This window comes from Alligator sinensis, unplaced genomic scaffold (assembly GCF_000455745.1).
Source record: "Alligator sinensis unplaced genomic scaffold, ASM45574v1 scaffold651_1, whole genome shotgun sequence".
Taxonomy (NCBI): domain Eukaryota; kingdom Metazoa; phylum Chordata; order Crocodylia; family Alligatoridae; genus Alligator; species Alligator sinensis.
In genome coordinates this window covers 937,499-953,126 of record NW_005842014.1, presented here as the reverse complement: position 1 = coordinate 953,126, position 15,628 = coordinate 937,499, and the positions used below count along the sequence as shown (strand labels likewise).

At 44.2% G+C, this 15,628-nt stretch overlaps 1 protein-coding gene across 1 annotated transcript in view; it reads right to left on the bottom strand.

Annotated features, from left to right (window-relative positions):
- The window catches only part of TG (thyroglobulin), a 209,880-nt gene that overhangs the window by 125,152 nt on the left and 69,100 nt on the right, over positions 1-15,628 (bottom strand). Inside the window, exons 22-26 of the mRNA XM_006021995.3 lie at positions 15,388-15,510; positions 14,104-14,219; positions 11,808-11,916; positions 6,422-6,619; positions 3,353-3,520 (exon numbers count right to left, since the gene is read on the bottom strand). Of these exons, the coding sequence (XP_006022057.1) occupies positions 3,353-3,520; positions 6,422-6,619; positions 11,808-11,916; positions 14,104-14,219; positions 15,388-15,510 (714 nt within the window). The remainder of the gene's footprint in view (positions 1-3,352; positions 3,521-6,421; positions 6,620-11,807; positions 11,917-14,103; positions 14,220-15,387; positions 15,511-15,628) is intronic.

Sequence of the window (15,628 nt, the reverse complement as noted above, 5' to 3'; positions counted from 1 at the left end):
AAAGAGTCAACTTTAATTGTACTCAAAAAAGTTTTGAAATCACTGAAATATCCCATTTCAACATTTTCAAAACTAAGTTGCATTTTACATTTCAAATACTTTGCATCTACAAATTTAAGTTAATTTATAAAAAAGAAAATCTTAAAAAAATAGAAAGGTTAAACCTGGATCAAAAATGCTTCAAAATGATGAAAACTAAGTGTCTAGTCGGACCTGAACCTAATATGTACACAGACATATGTGCACGCACACACACATACTATTTGTATGAATGAATGTACATCCTCTCAAATCTTAATAATATATATGAATATACAGTAATATACCAGGGTGATGCAATACACAATATGTAAATATTAGGACTTCGGAGCATTACTTTTGTCAAGGCTCACCCTTTTATCTACTTTATGGTGGAAAATAAGTTTGATATTTCAGGAAAGTTCCCAGGAAAGAAAAAAAAGTTTCCCACTCAGCTCGTTACCAGCCTGAGTAGCAGCAGCACCTGAAGGCTTGTTTATGCCCTAGCCAGGCTTAAAACACTGCCAAACTCAGGTGAAAGGGTTGTGTTTGTGGATCTGAGTTGAATTAGGAGAAATACCATAGTCAGAGCCTGAATTAACTCAACGGTTAAGACAGATCCCTAGTCTGTCTGTCCCTTACCATATTCTGTCATAGAGGTGCTATGAGGATAAACACTAGACCTGTGTGAATAGGGAACTATTCGATTCAGGTTCAGATTTGGCTGATTCAGATGCCAGCAATTTGATTTGGAGCTCCGAATCGGTTTCCCGCTTCAATTCAGCTGAGATTTGGCCATAGGGTATAATGGGGAATCAATACAATATCTATAACTTTGTTGTTTTTTGTCTGATTTGGATGAAACTTACAGGAATGGTAGCTTCTGCTGAGAGCATGAAGGCTGCCAAGTTTCAAGGAGATGGGTACAGGGGTTTGGGGAAAACTGCACCCCAAATTCTTGACAGCAAAACTCATGTCATGTGTGTGTGTGTTAAGCCACAGCGAGGTCAAAACTGCAGGGATGGTAGCTCCTGCTGAGGCCACAAAACCTTCCCAGTTTCAAGGAGATAGGTAAAGGGGTTTGGGGGAAACTGCACCTCAAGCTGCAGACAAGCAAAACTCATGACATGGGTGACACTGTGTGTGTGTTAAGGCACAGCGGGGTGAAAGCTGCAGGCCCGCTAGCCCCTGCTGAGGGCACGAAGCTGCCAGCTGTCGAGGAGATAGGTGCAGGGATTCTGGGTTCTGGGCCCTGCATCTCTAGCTGCTGACAGGCAAAACTCATGATATGGGTGCTTGTGCAACTGACTGTCTCTGCTCTGTATTGATTCTTTCCTCTCCATAGCCTGTGGTTTAGTAGGTGTTAATCCTTGCTCATTAACTCATTACCTAGTAGCTACTAGCTAGCTACTGTGTATTGAGCTGGTCCCTGAGTGAATCATGCTTGATTGGTAACACAGTAGCTTAGCAGCTAGGCCTGCAGTAGTTCCCCCACACCCCCATTCCCCAAGACAGACACAGTTGCACAAGCACCCATGTCACGAGTTTTGCCTGTCAGCAGCTAGAGATGCAGGGCCCCAGAACCCCCCTGCACCGATCTCCTTGATGGCTGGTAGGCTTTGTGGCCTCACCAGGGGCTACCATCCCTGCAGTTTGGACCCCACTGTAGCTTGACACGCACATGACTTTGGTCAGGCCGCAATATGCAACTTTGGTCAGGCCGCAGTTGGAGTACTGCGTCCAGTATTGGGCGCTGCACTTCAAAAGGGATGTGGCCAGCCTGGAGAGGGTTCAGAGGAGCCACCCGCTTGGTGAGAGGGCAGCAGGACAGGCCCTACGAGGAGAGACTGAGGGACCTGAACCTGTTCAGCTTCAGCAAGAGGAGGCTGAGGGGGAACTTGTTGGCTGCCTACAAAATCATCAGGGGAGATCAGCAGCACATAGGCAGAGCCCTTTTCTCCCCAGCACCACCTGGGGTGACAAGGAACAATGGTAATACGCTGATGGAGAATAGGTTTAGGTTAGAGATCAGAAGGCAATATTTTACAGTTAGGGTGGCCAAAATCTGGAACCAGCTTCCCAGGGAAGTGGTCCTCACCCCTACCTTGGGCAAATTCAAGAGGAGGTTGGATGATCACCTGTCTGGGGTCTTGTGAACCCAGCATTCATTCCTGCCTGTGGCAGGGGGTCAGGCTAGATGATCTGTTCAGGTCCCTCCTGACACTAGCTACTATGAAACTCTGAAACTATGACACAAGTTTGGCTTTCAGAACTTTGGGGTGGAGTTTCCCAGAAACCCCAGTACCTATCTCCTTGAAACTTGGCAAACTTCATGCTCTCAGCAGAGGCTACCATCCCTGCAAGGTTCATCTGAATCAGCCAAAAGACAACAAAGTTATAGATATTTCATTGATTCCCTATTATACCATCTGGCTGAATCTCCAAATCTTTTCCGAATCGATTCGGATGCTCCGAAAGCTTCCCGTGATTTGATTCAGATTCATAGACTCAGCCTCCGAATCATCTGAATCATCTCCAAATCCGAATCATGATCCAAAGCTTTGCACAGACCTAATAAATACGTTAATGATCAGGAGGTGCTCAAGTATCCTGGAAGTGGGGACAATAAAAGTACCTCAGACAGACGGATGCATGTTCACAATCATATCGCTAATGCCAATATTTATTTAGATCCTTACAGTGAACCCATCTGGATGTTAGTAAGAGTCAATAATATTGTCTAAGCAGTTGCAGAGATAGAATTTGATATACAGCACTTTTCATTTTCAAAATGGTGCCTAAACCTATCAACAGACTTCCACAGAACTGCTATGAGACAGGCAGCTGTGATCATTCCCTTGCTACAGAAGATATAACTTTGGCAAAGAGGTTAAGAGACCCAAGGTCCTTATTCTGAACCAGGGTTCATGCCAGCAAAGCCCACTATTGACACCTTTCCAAATTCAGTGAAGTTGTATAGAGCTAGGCTCAGTTACAACACAGATCTATTGCAGTATCAGAATCCATATTTTCATGAATATCCAATAATATGGATGAAGCAACTTTAGCCATCCAGGCTGAGATGCTACGGACCTCGTTTTTAGAAAGACAGAGTACTCGCAATAGGGAACAATTGGTGTTCTACATCTCTAAAGCAGGCCCTGCCTGGTGGCTAAAACTGAAGGCATCCAAAATTAGTGGACATTTGTGAAACTTCGAGGCTTAAATTTTCAAAACCTGAGGCCCAAACTCCACACCCATTATATGTGTATAGGAGTGAACATGGGCAATTACACACAAACAGAGTTTAGAATAAGAAAATCTATGGACTTACTTCCCGTGAACATTTGTCCTCCCAGACTGAAAGAAAACTTCTTGTCTTTTTCATCATAGTTCACACCTTTACATATCCCATCTGTTCCAGGTATGGAGGTTTGACTCCAGTCGTTTGTATTGCAGATGAGTACATCAGGGTAGCTCATCAGTCCACATAGGATAGTACCTGGAGTCAAATGATGAGAATTTTGGATCCTTAAAATAAGATATCTAAATTCATACACAAGCCCGCTTCTTGGAGCTGGGTGCCCAGTAATGTCAAACACGAACAACAATGCTAAGTACTCCACAGGAGGTCAAGGGTATGTCACTATAGACTATCACATAGCATAGAGATTTTTTAACGTTTTGGGCAAGTGAAATGATCAGACTAACTCAGTGGAGGACAACATTTCTGGCAGGCGTACCACAAGGCAAGTCCTCCATCCTCCCCAAGTGCCACTTTGATCCCCTTCCCCATCCCAATCTGTTACTCTGCTTTCTGCTTCCTGCCGGATCTGTTACTCTGCTTTCTGCTCCTTACCTGATCTGTTATGTTCTCTGGTCCCTGCTGCCTGCCACACAGAGGCTGCTCATGTCACTTGTGGCCCACATCCCTGGGCTAATTTATTTTGCCTTTTGTCAGCACAGACAGAGAGAAACAGTTCCTGCCTTAGACATCTTGCAGCCTTTTGGGCCTTGACCCAGCAGACCACTTCAGTTTTTCTTTAAAAGTTTTGCTGGACTTGTGCCTGATTTAAGTCAGGTTAGGACTCAGTCTTCCCCTGAGTCATAATATGAGTCAGTGGCAAAACTAAGCTTAAAACCCATGAGGTCTGGCTCTCAATCCACTGCTATAACATCTATTCACATTGTACTCTTGCTTTGTAACTGCTGTCATGACTCGGACATTTATGTGGTCTTAAAATCCTTTCTGGCATTCACTGTATGTAAAGAATCCTAACAAATTCTGTAATTTTTTAAACAAAATAGCATCCACATATTTCTGGGCATGCCTGTAAAACAGACTAAACTAGAGCCAGTCAGATTTTCTTGCTGATTTGGTTTTTCATCAGAAAAATCCAAATAATCCAAACCTAAAGTCTACATGGGAAAATACCAGCATCCACAAACCTCTCACTGGGAAAGTTTTATTCTGAAACCCAGGAAATCCTTGGTCAAAACTGGATAGAACAAGAGAAGACACATCTCAGAACAGCCACAAAGCTGTTTTCAGTGCCCTCATCTGGGATGTTTTAGACTCATATGCCTGCCTGAGTACAAGCAGACTTGAGAACAGACTTGAGCCTGGACCTCTTGCTTCCTATTAAGCTATTAGCTATTGTCTTCCTCATCTTATGTGCAAAACTTTCAAAAAGGGCTTGGTTTCATCCTGACAGTGATGAGGAGTGGGAAAATGTTTGACATCTCATAAAACTCTGTAAGATGGAAAATACATTTCCCAGTGAGCTTTATACTAAACAGAAATGGGATCATTAGCTTCATTAGAATTGCAACAAAGTGACGCAGTAGCTGGTAAGTAAGGCTCATTATGCTGCTGCCCTGTTGCCTGGATCATAACAGAACACTGTCCTCTGTTCTTCATCATTATTCAGGATTTTAAAATCAGATGAGCCAAAAGCCTAAGCAATGAAACATGTGATGAAATTTAATTTAGGAAACAGAAATTAAAACCAAACATCAGGGTAGCAATCCAGAAAGGGAGGAAATATAGGCATACTGCATAAATACAAATGTAAGTATTTTAAGAGGAGTTGGAAATGTCAAAGTTACATGCAAAATGTGGGGGGAAAATAGTCCTGGTAAAGATACTCTCGACTAATTGTCCTTCATCAGTAGCTTAGACTTTGTGTGCAACATACATAACTCTTTCACAAGAATTACACTTACCAGAAAAACGGCACCTAAAAGGCTAGCCAACATTCCTCTTAAAACTATTTTCACACATTTTTTCACAGTACACTAACATTTTTCCATATTTAGAGCACAAGGAAAAATATATCCAAAGACTTGCAAAGCCCTGAACTTTCACATGAAGCTTATAAAATATGCATTTAACTCAAGAAGGGAGTCTCGTACTTTCTAATAAATACCTGGGTGCTAAATGAAGCCAATATCCTCCATGACATTATCTGGATAATCAATGATGGGAAAGTAGGGTTTGGCATGTGAGAAGGGGAAGGAGGAGTGTGAGGGGTTATGTCCTGGCAGGCCTCTCAAGAGCACTGGGGAGGCAGATATGGAGACTGCCCACTGAAGGTAGAAAATAAGGAGCAAGCCAACATGAGGAAGGCTGGCACCATCTGAGCCTTGCTTGATGAATTGAGGGGTGGGGGTGTTTGTTTTTGATGTGTAAGGCTAGAATTATTTTTTAATTATATATATATATATATATATATTAGCAAGGTAAATTATGTATAATGCAGATGAATGAAGAGAAGGAAGGAAAGATGGAAGAGGGGCAAGAACTCAGTGGATGTGGACAAGGCAAGGGAAGACACAGCATGCAGGGAAGGGCAGTCAAGAATGTTTCTACCATTTCAATGACCTCTGAAACACCAGTTGGACATTTTACACTAGCTCCTGCCTCGCAGCACCAGCAGATTCCACTTTGACGCCAGAGCCTGACCATCTAAACCCTAATCTGACAGAAAGCCCAGCTAAACGTGTCCTTCTCCTATTGTGTATAAAAAAAATGAAATCAGATTATATTTGGAACATACTTTTCCTATTACATTTTTTCCCTATGAATTAACAAGTATTCACTTCTGTCCAAGTTATTGGCAAGCCTTATTTTTGTGCAAAGCATTTAAAAGATATAAACTATATAGAGGTTCACATTAGTGTCCAATATTAGACATTCCTGCTTGGCTTCAAGTATAAGCAACATAACAGGGTGAGACTGATTCCCATAGGGAACTCTATGGACAGGCCTCGATAACACTTGAGTCCCACAGGTGCCTGCTGGCCTCCCACACTGGAATGAACTCAATGCAGTGGTTTACTTTGCTAAAATCCACTGTGACACTGGAGTGCTTTTCTACCATCACAGCTTGAACGCTGTTACCTCCATGAAGTGTGATCTGGCTCAGGATGAAGCCATCACAGCAAGGATCCTGGCTGCAGGCCTGACGGCAGAGGAGATGAACATCCGTCAAAGATGTACTAGCTGCCGAGAGAACCATAGAGCTGTATATGCCTGAAAATACATTCTGAAAATCAGTCATCTCAAAGGTCTTGAGGCCGGATGTGGTGAATTCTTGTCCTGTGAAGAGAGGGGAAAAAGAAAGGCATGTTCCAAAGAGTGCAAGAGGGAAAGAAATAGTCTCAGCATAGCTATGGATCAGAGCTGGCTGGAAGTTTTATAACAAAAATCCAATCAAAGTAAAATCTTCCTGGACTTGATGTTTCATTACAAACCTGAAACTCATTATGAATTTGTCAGCTGGTCTTCAGACTTCAGTTTGTCGTGATATTAAAAATGCCTGGTTGATACAGGGATACCAATGTGCTATACCACCAAAGTGCTTACAGTGCAGACAGCTGTACTGACAAAGCTGCACTTCGTACTTGTACAACAACGTGCTCTGCTGCACTTTAACTGCAATCATTTTATACACGTACATATATACATATTGCTGCACTTTAACTGAAATCAAATATATGTATACACACACGCTTTGTATATGAATAGTCAATATAACCGCTTCTATACTCAGCTCTCAAACTTCTCACAGATGCTGAATTCCCCATCCAGTGCAGGGTGTCAAGGGCCTGCAGCAAGGCAGCAGCCCTTGACTTCAAGAGGGCCAACTTCAACGAGTTGAGGAGATTAGTAGGAGAGGCACTGGGGTCCTGGAGAGTTGGGGAACTGGGTGTCCAAGATGAGTGGTTGTTCCTTAAGGAGACTATCCTCTGAGCCCAAGGAGTGACAGTCCCAATGAGAATCAAAAGGGGGAAAAGAGTGCTCAAAAGGCCCCCTGGCTCACCAAGGGCATTCAGGAAAGCCTGAAAGCCAAAAAAAGGCGTACATCCAGAGGAAGGGAGGGGCTATCACCAAAAAGGAGTATACCTCCATCACTCGAGTCTGTAGCGGGGGCGGTCAGGAAAGCTAAGGCAGACATGGAACTAGGGCTAGCATCAAGGACAACAAAAAGTCCTTTTTTAAATACATAAGGAGTATGAAGAAAGCACCAGGTAATGTGGGGCCCCTGCGAGATACGCTTGGCAATCTGGTGGTTGCATCAGAGGAAACGGCAGACCTTTTTAACAATTTCTTTGCCTCCATTCTTTTGTGCAGGGACTGGGACTCTCCCACTGAGATTCAGGATGGATGCAGGACAGACTCTGCCAGGCCTAGGGTCAGGGAAGACCAAATTAGGGAACTTCTGTAAGGGTTGGATGTGTTCAACTCAGCAAATCCAGATGCTCTCCACCACCGGGTGCTGAGGGAATTGGCAGGGGTTATCAAGGGGCCCCTGGCATAGCTTTACAAGCATTCATGGTGCTCTGGCCAGGTGCCGGATGACTGGAAGAAGGCCAATGTGGTCCCCATCTTCAAAAAGAGAGGGGGGAGGACCCAGGCAACTATAGGCCCGTTAGTCTTACTTCGATCCTGGGGAAGCTCTTTGAGAAGATTATCCAGGAGCACATCTGGAAAGGACCAGCATCGGGGATGATGCTCAGGGGCAACCAACATGGGTTCATTAGAGGCAGGTCCTGTCAGACCAACCTCGTGGCCTTCTATGACCAGGTCACCAAATCCTTAGACACAGGGGTAGCAGTGGATGTAGTCTTTCTGGACTTCAGGAAGGCCTTTGACACTGTCTCCCACCCCATTCTCATTAAAAAGCTAGGCGACTGTGGCATTGATGCCTACACAGTCAGATGGGTTGCAAATAGGCTGAGGGGCCGCATCCAGAGAGTGGTGGTGGACGGGTCATATTTGACCTGGAGGGACGTGGGCAGTGGGGTCCCCCAGGGCTCAGTCCTTGGGCCCGCATTGTTTAATCTCTTTATTAGCGACTTGGACGAGGGGGTGAAAAACACCTTGTTCAAATTCGCTGATGACACCAAGATTTGGGGCACGGTGGGCATGCTAGAAGGGAGGGACAGGATACAACTGGACCTGAACAGGTTACAGGGGTGGGCAAATGAGAATAGGATGGGATTCAATACTGACAAGTGCAGGGTGCTGCACTTAGGCAGTAAGAATCAGCAGCAGATCTACAGGCTGGGGAACTCCCTTCATAGATTCATAGAAGTAGGGTTGGAAGGGACCTTGTAGATCATCAGGTCCAGCCCCCTGCCATGGGCAGGAGAGAAAACTGGGCTCAAATGACCCCAGCCAGGTAGACGTCAAGTCTCCTCTTAAAGGAGGATAGGATAGGAGGCTTGGAAGTTGGTTCCAGATCCTAGCTGCCCTGACTGTGACTGTGCCTTCAGATGTCTAGTCTAAACCTACTCTCCAACAACTTGTGGCTGTTATTCCTTGTTACCCCAGGGGGCACTAGGGGGAACAAGGTCTGTCCCAAACCCTGCTCGTACCCCTTAGTGAGTTTATAGACCACCACCGGGTCCCCCTTCAGCCTTCTCTTGTGAAGGCTGAACAGGTTCAGGTCTTATAGCCTCTCCTCATGAGGGCCTGCCCTGCTGTCCCCAGATCATGCAGGTGGCCCTCCTCTGGACCCTCTCCATGCTGTCCACATCCCTCCTCAAGTGCGGCACCCAGAACTGAACACAGTACTCCAGCCTGACCTGACCTTGGCCCTGCTTGAGATGCATGACAATGTAGTTAGCCCTACTGACTGACCTCGCATTGTTGGCCCATGTTCATCTTTGAGTCAATAATGACTCTAAGATCTCTTCCTGCCACAGTGGTCCCAAGAAGGGAGTTTCCCAGCTTAAGTGTGCTGCTGGTTCCTATTACCCAAGTGCAGCACCCTGCACTTGTCAGTATTGAACAAGGATTTCTCTCTGTTACTTCACTCACCCCAGCTGAGACTTGAACTCAGATCTCCCACATGGTAGGCAGAAACTCTACCACACAACCATCAGCCCTTCTCGAAAGCACAGTGGCAGAAAGAGATCTTGGAGTCATTATCGATTCCAAAATGAACATAGGCCACCAATGTGACGACGCGGTCGGGAAGGCCAACCGCACCTTGTCATGCATCCACAGATGTATCACGAGCAGGTGCAAGGAGGTGATGATCCCCCTCTATGCAACACTGGTCAGGTCGCAGTTGGAGTACTGCCTCCAGTTCTGGGCACCGCACTTCGGGAGGGATGTGGACAGCATTGAGAGGGTGCAAAGGAGGGCCACTCGCATGATCCAGGGACAGCAGGGCAGGCCCTATGAGGAGAGGCTATGGGACCTGAACCTGTTCAGCCTCCACAAGAGAAGGCTGAGAGGGGACCTGGTGACCATTTACAAACTTACCAGAGTGGACCAGCGGGGAATGGGAGAGACCTTGCTCACCTGAGCATGTCCTGGAATAACAAGGAATAACGGCCACAAGTTGTTTGAGAGTAGATTCAGGCTGGACATTAGAAGACACTACTTCACAGTCATGGCGGGTCGGGGCTGGGAACAACCTCCCATGCTGGCTCCTACCCTGGGGGTCTTTAAGAGGAGGCTAGATAATCACATAGCTGGGGTCATATGAGCCCAGTTTTCTCTCCTGCCCAGGGCACAGGGTCAGACTTGATGATCTACTTAGGTCCCTTCCAACCCTACATCTATGAATCTATGAAGCTCAGTATAATTGGTCAGCAATCATGTGCTCTGTGAAATAACTATGTAATCAGAAGCCTATAAGATAGATTTACGCCTTAGGTTCATGGTGAGAGTATGAAACCCTAAAAAGATAGAAACATCTACTAAGTTTCAGATGAGAAATTAGTTTTGAGAAACCTAGGCTCATTTGATGGCTTCTGCTATGGGACAAATGAAACCTGTGGAAACGGAGGTTTTTGACACACATCTGGTAAAACCCTGCCATATCAGTTATTTTGTTTTGAGCTCTGGAGTTGGAGAAAACCCTAACCTCAAGAAGTGAGAAGCCACATGACTGAAAAACACAAAAGAAACAGAGCAGTGTGAAGGGATGAAAGGTAACTTGATTTTAATAGGATTTATTTATGGTGCAATGCAGCTATTTAAGGAGCAACAAAGCTCTCGTTGAGAGCAATGGTAAGACAATTCAGTGCAAAATGACTGAAAACAATCAAATAACATACATGTTGGTCTGTAATAAGTTACGGTAGGTTTAGTTCTACCTCAGACCTGATGAAATGATTTATCAGCAGGGATCCTGGTTTTCTCTGATAAAAAAAATCCCCAATTTTCAGATTTAAAAAGTAACCCCAAATCCACAATTTTCCTTGATTAAAATGAAACACCACCGTATGTATATATCTATATATTAGTGGTGTTTAATTTTAATCACAGAAAAATGTGGATTTTGGGTTACTTTTTTAATCTAAAAATTGGGGATTTTTATATTTATTTTTTTTTCTAAGCAGAGAAAACCAGGATCCCTGCTTATCAGATACAGGACTTTTAGTTGTAGGCCCCAACATTTTACTACGATTAAAAAAAATGGAAGTACTAAATCTAATCCAGCTAAAAATGTTATCATGATAGCAAATATATTTTGATGGGTTTTATTTTGATTCTGGACAGAAGTGTTGAAAAGTGGGGGAGTGCCTGATAATCCAAAACTGAAAGATTATAAACTGAAAGTAAAACTGAGCAGCCTAGTACTTCTACCAAGGTCAAATAAACTAGCAGATACTTTAAATGGGCACAAAGGGTGAAAAGTAAATATGATTTTTTTCAATTTATTTAACTTGAATGACTTCCAGCTTTAAGGGGAAAGAAAATTAAGGCAATTTCCATTTTAAAGAAAGTCTTTAAAATGTTGAGACAGGTTTTTGCGATTAATAAAAAAGGCAGAAATTCTGGCCCAAAGTAAAGATGAACATTGTGGCATTTTAAATACAGTATAGAAAGGTACAGAAATCAGAGTAAAGACTCCAGCTGATCAATGCCTTGCTGTTCTCATTTGCTCCCTCCTGCCACCCTCACACTCATTAAAACACTACAGCTGCAAGGACCAATGATGAAATACTATCACAAGAACTTAATGTCCCATAAAATCCTACTCAGTCACTCAAGCTCCTTATATGTACTCACACTACAAGAAAATAACTAATGGCTTAAAAAACCTTTATTCCTTATTTCTAGGGGACTGACAAAGATGGAGAGACTTACTGGGGATATCACAATACTATTCAGTGCTTGACCCTGAAATAAATTATGCCTCCAGATCCAAATAATCTCAAGCAGATTCTCCATAGAGAGTTAAGATATAACTATCCAAAGAATTACAAATTCAGATTTTTGCTTGTTTTGGCAGCTAAGCTATCATCTCATGCATGCTACATACCTTTTTTCAGGTATATGGCCACTTCATCCTTCTCCTGGTTTCTGATTTTAAGTAGGCAGCTAAGATGAGCAATACTAGAAGCAGCAGAGTTTCCCAAAGCACCTTGCATCTGAGAAGGATAAACACACACTCTCAGTGCCTTTTAATTCACAGCAAGGAAAAGATTAGGTTGCATTAGGGTCGGACACAGGCATAGGTGAACTGGCCCGGACATTAAAGGGGGCCCAAAAATGGTGAAAATAATAATAATCATCATTATACATGGTGAAGGAGGGCCCGATGCTAAAAGTTCACCCAGGGCCACCAGGAGACTAGGTATAGTGCTGGGTTGCATTTTCCATTTTTAGATGGAAACTGAGAAGGATGATACGGTAATTACTAGGGCTGTGCGAAGCTTCTGGTGGTGATCCGATTCAGAGGAGATTTGGCCCAATTCAGTGGCTGAATCTCCGAAACCGAACTGAATTAGGGGACCAATTAAAAGGTCCAAATCATTTAAAAGCTCTCCAAATCTTCGGAAAAGATTCAGAGAGCTTTGATGATTTGGGCAGTCCCCGGTGGCTGCAGCAGGGAGCTGCAGCCAACTCTGAGCTGGCAAGTACTAGGGGCTGGGGCTTTAAAGAAAAGCCCTGGTGCTCACTGGGTGCTACTGGGCAGGGGAGCAATCCCTGCTGCCCTCCCCCCCCACTGCCCTAAGAAAAGCCCTGGTGCTCACTGGGTGCTACTGGGCAGGGGAGCAATCCCTGCTGCCCTCCCCCCCCACTGCCCTCCCCGCCGTCCGGTGGGTGCGCCACGAGATCCCTCCCCCCCCCCCCCCACAATGGCTGCCCCGCTGGCCGTGGCTCCGGCCCTTTAAGAAAAAAAACAAACAAAACAAAAAAAAAACAGAGAAAAGCCCCAGGACTCTCCGCTCCTGCAGCAGCCTCAGGGAGCTCGTGGGAGAGCCCCCCATGCAGCATGGGGCAGTGGAGGGCAGCAGGGATCACCCCCCGTACCCGGCAGCACCCGCTGAGTCAGGGCTTTTTAACAAGCGCCAGGAACTGGGGCAAGCGGGGCAGCCATTGCCAGGCTGGGGGGAGGGATGGACCTGGCTGATTTGGAGATTCGGCAGCAGCCGAATCTCCGAATCAGATTCAGCCAAAGCAATTCAGGACAGTGATTCAAATCAACTAATTGAATCACTGTCTCCCAAACTGGCCAAATCCGAAGTGAATACTAGCCGCTTTGCACAGGCATAGTAATTCGTACTCATGTCATAACAGCCCCAAATCCACAAGCCCGTAGTTCTGCTATCTGTTCAGAGCCCTTCAGGCTGGGTTAGTGAATGCTACCTTGTTGCTTTGGAAATCATAGTAGTTTTGTAAGTAGGGAACTACCAAAGGTAAGTGGCAAAACACCCATGAAATGGATGAGGAGATGGTAACTAAAACCGTAATTTGCTTCAGCGGCATTTTTGAAAAATGGGAATTTGTGATGGATGTGGGTAAAGCTGCAGTGAAGGAACACATGGGAGCAAATACCTTCCAGGAAAAGGCAGGGTGATTAGCCTTTTTCTATGTTCAACAGTGGCAAACACTGCATGAGAGCGTGAGACTAGCCAGGCCACATTCTGTTCTTCCCCCATCTCCCCTCTCCTTCCTCGCCCTCTTCTTTTCCCATGTTTTGCACTGAAATCATTCACTCCACCTTATATGCTGTCCTATGCTGTCCTTTCACAGCATCTGATGAAATGAACTTGAGTTCACAAAAGCTTTTGCTCCATATATATCTTATTTAGCTAGAATATATGATGTATATCTACCTTGACTTGTCCCTGACTGCCACTGACTCACCATGACACCTTGGGCATGTTGATTCATCTTATTCCCTGTTTTAGTGTCACTGTGCTACAACAAGGATAAAATATTAATCACCGCAGGGATGCGGAAATTACGTAGGAATTACTAGCATAATGCAACAGCCAACATGTCCAGAAGTAAACCAGTGATTCAAAAATAACTAGCTATTTTGGATGCCCATATTCATACTCTTAAAAAGACACACTGTAGAATGTGAGCTGCTGGCACTTTCTAAAACTCAACGTTAAGATGTTCAACTAAAAGGCAAATTATCCAAAATCACATTTGGAAAGTCTTAACCATAGCATCTTTGCTCATCCATCAACACTTCACCAGCATTATACATGAGCCCACTGACTAGGGAAACGAGTAAATGCCTTGTCGTTTTATCTAAATGAGGTCTAAAATGGGATCTCAGGCACCCTCCCGGTTATTAGTAGCAAGAACATTGTTTTTACCAGTCCAGATGTTGTACAGTTGAAATTGGTTTCAACAGCTCTGTATAGTTCACACAGCACTTTAGAGCCTGTAGTAGATACTGTGACAAAACCGCATGACTCTTCTTTCACACAGTCTGAAAGCATAAATATATATATATAATTACACAATTCTGTGCATTTGCAGCTGGGCAATGCATGGAGGGATTTGTGGTGAAATCAAAGTAGGTCCTGAGTATAATGGCCACCCTGAGTGGTGCTTCCTAAGTCAGTGGGACTGTCCAGGTGGGAAAGGGGAGGGCGTTGACTGTTAGTGACTGGTCACTCTTTGATCTAATCTTAGCTTTGACTTGCCTTTTTTTTTAATACAGGTTTTTAAGTAGGGTCAGAGTGCTGTTGTTGCCATGATGGTCTGGGAAATGTATTGGAGGAAAGAATTTTTTGTGATATCTTTTATTGGACAACTGTACCTGTCCCTCATGTCCAGCCAGACCTGTGGAAGAGCATTTGATGTTTGAAAGCTTGTCCAGCATCTCTCCCGATTATACAGTTTGTCCACTGAAAAATATCCCAGAAAATCCTTGCCTCTCGCACAGGTTTTTAAATCAGTTTTGTTAACTGGTGCAAAGGTGTGGACACATTTAAATCAGCTTACACCTGGTTTATAATTAGCTTCAGTTGGTAACATCAGTTTAAACTGGTTTCATTCTTCAGATAGGGCTTTGCAACAATGTACAATACAGTAGTTAAATAAGTTTTAAAACATCTGGTAAATAAAATCAGTACAGTTTGTAGGAGAAACAGGAGTTGCCACTCAATCAAATCTCTAGCCAGCTTGGTACCCTTCCTCTTACAGTGCCCAGTTCCTAAAATCTATATAACCTAGTAGTCTATCTCCAAAAGTGTCTGGTGCCAAATGCATCATAAAGGGGTGCAAGAGACCTAAAAGACAGTTACAGGATAATCTGAACTCAGAAAAACGCATTACCACAAAGCAGACCAGTTTCCAGTGCAAATGAGGGATTTAACAAAAACAAAGGGTGCCTACACTTTTGGAAGGCATACCAGTGTTGACTTGTCTTATGGAATATGATGAAAGAAAACATGTTCCCAGAAAAAAGACCTCCCTCCCCTGATATACCAGGAAAGTAACCAAAAGCTGGTATCATTTGCTCATGGCATATCTGCTGCTGAACAGCCAGACAGGTAAAGCTTATCTAAGAGTATAGCAGTAAATTTAGTGCGTGGAAATAATCATCTTTGGGAGTCGCAAGTGAAGGCTGCACACATTCAGCCACCTCTCACCTGAAATACACTGCCAGAAAGGACTCTGAAGGTCTCCTTGGACTGTCTTAGATCGAAAAACTTCAGCATCCTCCATGCTGTAGATAATTTTGGATGTAGGGACTCTCTCAAACTTTCTGAGCACTAAAACACAGACAGGGTGGTCAGCTCTTGCACTGGTGATTTCCACCAGTTACACTTACAGTTGCCAGGGAAACACAAGACAGACTTCATTGAAAAAAGAAAACTCAGGAGGGCAGAA